This window comes from Heterocephalus glaber, unplaced genomic scaffold (assembly GCF_053883595.1).
Source record: "Heterocephalus glaber isolate CG9 unplaced genomic scaffold, H.glaber_assembly_v1.0 deba00001442, whole genome shotgun sequence".
In the NCBI taxonomy this organism is placed as follows: Eukaryota; Metazoa; Chordata; class Mammalia; order Rodentia; family Bathyergidae; genus Heterocephalus; species Heterocephalus glaber.
In genome coordinates, this window is record NW_028258296.1 from 46066257 (window position 1) to 46071319 (window position 5063).

Consider the following 5063-nt stretch of genomic DNA (forward strand, 5'->3'; position numbering starts at 1 on the left):
GTCTTTGCAAATAGGGAAGGGTGGGCAAGGGAAGGGGGAAAAAAAAGAACCAAGACACTCATGTAAAGGTACAGGATCCCAATGATGAATGTAACTGTATTTTATACCTAAAATGTACCAATAAACTTAATGGGGGAAAAATAATCATGGTAACCTATCTCATAGATTGTCGAGAAGACAGTGCATACAAAATGGTTAGTGCATAGAAAGCACTCAACAAATAATAACTGTCCATTGTCCCCAACCTCACATTGAGCTACATCCCCAGCCCCTTTCATGTTTTACTTTGAGGCAGGTTCTCACTATGTCACTAAGTTGCCCAGGCTAGACTCAGCTTTTACTGAGATTATAGGTGTGTGCCACCACACTCAGCTCCATTGTCTTTTTTTGCCTTCCACCCACTAGTGGTACTTCTATTAGAATGAAGCACCAGGGGAAATTGTAACTAACAAAAGATGAGTGGTTCATAAAAGTGACAAATGCTTTGATCAGCCCAGGAATGAGAGGCAGGGTGTTCAGGAGCAAGGGGTAAGAAGGTGAGCATCCCATCTGGTTCTGGATAATAAACAGGTTGAATGCCAAGAGCACCAAGCTGAGTCTTTAAACCCCAAGTGATCTCAGCAAAGAGCCACACAAGAGTTAGCTATCATCTTTTATTTACTCTAATACATGCACAGGTGAATTCAGCAGTTTAAGTCCCACTTAGACTCAGTTTGCTGCTTCTGTTTTCATCGTCTTCTAGGAATCCCCTGTGAGTAGGTTCTTTGCTGGAACTGTCACCATCACAGTTCAATTAGAGGCCTTTTTTTGCTAAGTCAATGAGACACCCTTCAGAATCCAGACTTCTCCTTCCGTTTGGGAAGGAAGAACACATTCAATAATATCAATAATACATTGTACTCAAGTCAGGCCTCCAGAAAATTGAATTAGTGGAGAACAGAAAGAAATTGAAGTGGAGGTAGAGGGTATTAGCGAAGGTGTAATTGTAGGCAAACAGCCAAATGCTCCCACCTCAATGGAAGGAATCAAAAGTTTGTAATAGGATACAGAGGGACCGGTCCATAGTGTCCACCGATGCCGAATCTGAAGGTCAGTGAGATGATGAATCTTCTCTCATGGATAATTACTCAGAAATTTGCTCAATGCTTGGGTCCAAGGAATCAGAGAGCTGGCAGATTCTACAGTCCTTGAGGATCAAAAAATAGGTTTCCTTGAACTTCTTCATTTTGCAAGCATAAATAATAGGGTTCATCACGGAGTTAGCATGGGACAGGAGGATGCCCAGAAACAGCACATCATCTGATACGTTGACTTTAAAGTAGAAAGCACAGTTGATGATGGACAGAGGCAGCCAGCACAGAGCGAACAAGAAGAGAACCAGAAAGAGGGACTTAGCTGCCTTGAACTCCCGTCCATAAAATGCACTTGTCTCTTTGGAGGCAGAGAAGTTCTGACTGAGTTTGTTCCGGATGACATAGAAGATGTCCAGATAGATGGCACACATGACAAGCAGGGGGATGAAGATCCAGGTGAGAAAGCTGAAGAAGACCATGTACTCCATACTCATAATATGACGGAACGAACATGGACAAGAGGTGACATTTTGGAGTTCCTTTGAGATCAGTTTCCTATTCCAGCCAAACATGGGGGTCAATCCCACCAGTAAGGACACCAGCCAGCAGAAGCCCAAGCCCAGCCATACTCGTCTTTGAGTAGTGACCCTCTTGTATCTGTTTGAATGGAAAAGAGCCAGTGAGTTCACAGAATTGCTAAATGTCAGGAGATGGAAATGACTGGGGGGATGTGATAAAGCATAGATTTGCAATTCTCCAGTCTTCTGTTAGGAGAAAACGGGGCCGGGGATTTAGCTCAGCTGCATGCCGCCTGCCTTGCAAGCATAAGGTCCTGAGTTTGATCCCTGGTACCGAAAAAAAAGAGAGCGAGAGAGAGAGGAGAAAACTGAATAGTCCATGGTGATTCTGGTTAAACTCTACTGGACATGAAGACAAGATGAGCTCACAATGATGAGAGAAAAATCCAGAAACTTCCCTGGGGACTTTCCTAAAGAATAACAGTCTAGAATGGATCAGGAATATGTTGCCAAGAGTTAGGTGCTTTCATGCTCTGTTTCTGGGTCCATTTCCAGCCCAAGACTTTTTTGATTCCTATGATGTAAGATTTAACTAAGTTCCCTGGGATCACCTGCCTGATGAGAAATAATCTCCTAAAAGCCTGCTTGCCTGCCGTGTTCTCCATTGTTTGATTTGGCTATTGTGCAGATACTAATACATTTTACTATACCTTTCCCAAAATTCTCTGCTATCTGTGCCTGCTCCTATGTCTCTGTATGCATGGGTGTCCATACTTGGGATTTGAGTTAAGTGAATCAACTGATTTGCAAAGCTGGATTGAACTGCTTCAGAGCCCTTAAAAGGCTCGTCCAGGGAAAGTCACCATTTCTCCTTAAAGCATACTTCCTAACAACAACCCAAACAGACTGTAAGAAGGAAACTAATATTGCTAAATACTATTAGACTAGATCTCAATTAAATCTCACAATGAGATATTTTATGATGATATCCATTTTATTGATGGCAATGGTGAAAATAATTGTAATTATAGGTATTGGGCATAGACTGCGTAGAAGGCATGTTTTCTAAGAACTTTATAAATATTAACTCATTTAATCTCATGAGGAAAGTACAATTATTATCCTCATTTTATAAGAAAAAATGAGACATAGACAAGTAACATATACAAACTAGAAGTTGTGTAGCTACAATTGAAAGAAGGTAAGTCTGGTTCAGATCATCTTAACCACTATGATACAGATGAGGACCTGCAATAGAGAAAGTTAAATAACTTGCCCAAGTTCAGGTTGCACAATCAGGGATCTGAACCCCGATCTGTCTGCACCTAAAGCTTGTGTGTAGCTCCTCACCATGCTTTCCTCAAGAGGAGAGAGAAGAAACATGAGACCAGTGCAACTTAGGACACTTTGGGAATTTGATTCCTCCATTTCACAGTCTGTTCTCTTCACGTGGTCATATGAAAGGTCAGCACTACTTTGTACAAAAGAGAACTTTTTGGGGAAAAACTCTTACATCTTATAAGAAGAAGAAAAAGAAAAGATACATTCTAAGAATCTTTCTGTGCCGTGGGGCTAGCACAGAAGAGGAAGCAAAATAATAACCTACATGTGAAAAGCAACACAGCCATCTGTTTGTGTCCTCTTATTCTTATCTTCCTGCTTCTTGTGAAATAATATATCTCATATATTTTATCTAATAGGTTTCTATCATTTTTAAACTCAAGAGTATTTTTTTAACTAACAGTGCATGAAGATTTCATCATCTTTAGCTATACTGTACTGTGGGACTGAACATATGCTCATGGTCAGTGGAGGATAGAGTGGACCATTTCTCTGTTTCTCATTCCCAAGTCTCAACTCACCATTTCTAAGCCCCTCACAGATCATACGTGAAAAAATATTTATTGTCCTCTTTCAACTTCAGGGCCCTATTTGGATTCACTTGCACTGAAAAAGTCTGAGACAGGAACTTGTTTGGGAGGAAGGATTCCCATTTCCTAGGCTCCTCTATCACTGCTGCCTCCCCTCCCTCTTCAAGCAGGTTACCTGATGGTGAGCTTGACCCGCAGGAATCTGTCCACAGCAATGGCCAGCAAAGACATGATAGAGGCATGTGTGAAGATCAGCAGCACACAGCACATTAAGAGGCAGCTGTAGAAGTCCATTGAGATGTTCAGGCTGATAGTAACGGCCACAGGTATGACCAGTACCCCAACTGCAATGTCGGCCAGGGCCAGGGAGACAATGAAATAGAAGGTGGTGGTCTGAAGACTAGGGTTCAACTTGATCACCCAGATGACCAGCACATTGCCCACCACAGCAAAGAGACCAATGAGAGCCTCCATGGTGAAATAGGTGATTTTAACCCACAACGGGGTAGCCGTGTTGTTGAATAACATGCTGTTCCAGAGAAGCCTTCCAGGTGACAAGTTAGTGAGCAGGATTCGTAGGGACCACTGGTCCTAGCTCTTCCCAGATATCTTCCCAGAGGTCCAGGTATAGCAACAGTCTGAAACTCCCAATTCACTCATTCCTTTTCCTTATTTCTGGGGTGATCTCTTGGAGACGCCTCTCCTTAGGAAGGGCCCATCCCAGGGCAATCACTTCTAGTCCCTTTGTGGGCCACACACCCCTGGCCTTTCAGAAACCTGAAGGATAGTTCAGTGTGGGCTGAGTCTGAAAATGCTGCTGCTCTTAGTTCCCAAAACAGACACATTCAAGGCCTCTCCCTTCCCCTACCCCCAGAGGCCTTTTTGCACTTCATCAAGATAAGCAACACTTCAGGGTTTTTCAGGAAGTGAGAGAAGTCAAGAGGAAGTAGACAGGCAGGAACTCAGGGCCAAAAGATGAAAAGAACAGAGGAGGGAGACATAATTGGCAAAGAGAAGGTTCAAAATAAGACCGGCTATGAGAATTAACTCATTCAGGGACCATGTAAGGGTGCAGGGTTGAGTAGGAAGAGCAGCTACAAGGAATGACTACACAGTGTTTCTGCTTTCACCGGACGCAGTGATACACATCTATAATCCCAGCACTTGGGAGGCTAAGGCAGGAGATGGCCAGGAGTTTGAAGCCAGCCTGGGCAACATAGTGAGTTCAAGGCCAGTCTAGATTGCACAGTGAGACCTTGTCTCAAAATAAAATAAACAAATGCCTGCTTTCTGCTTGCTTAGCAGAAAGATCCTCTGATAAGAAGACAAACAGGAGAAGCAGAGGAACAAGAATTAGACTTTGGTAGCAGTCCCTAACCTTAGTGAGAATTTACTCCTTCTTAGTGCATAATAGCAAGTACTCAGAGTTCAGCAAGAGCTGCAGACTCCTTGCTGAACATAGCTGGTACCTAGCCTTTGAGTCAAAGATCCTTTGTCAAAGGGACAAGCAAAGATTCTTTGCTTGGAGAGCAAAACTCAGCACCACGTCCAAGAGCCTCCCTCTCTCCTTCTCAGCCCACACCCCCTGCAAAGTCTCACAG

At 43.2% G+C, this 5063-nt stretch overlaps 1 protein-coding gene across 1 annotated transcript; it reads right to left on the bottom strand.

Moving 5' to 3' along the window:
- Positions 1-515: 515 nt before the first annotated feature.
- On the bottom strand, positions 516-4052 carry Adora3 (adenosine A3 receptor). The gene is made up of 2 exons (XM_004853719.3): positions 3638-4052; positions 516-1730 (listed from the first exon to the last, which is right to left on the bottom strand). The coding sequence occupies exons 1-2, from the start codon at positions 3988-3990 to the stop codon at positions 1124-1126; spliced, it is 960 nt and encodes a 319-aa protein (XP_004853776.1). The 5' UTR covers positions 3991-4052; the 3' UTR covers positions 516-1123.
- Between the last annotated feature and the right edge of the window lie 1011 nt (positions 4053-5063).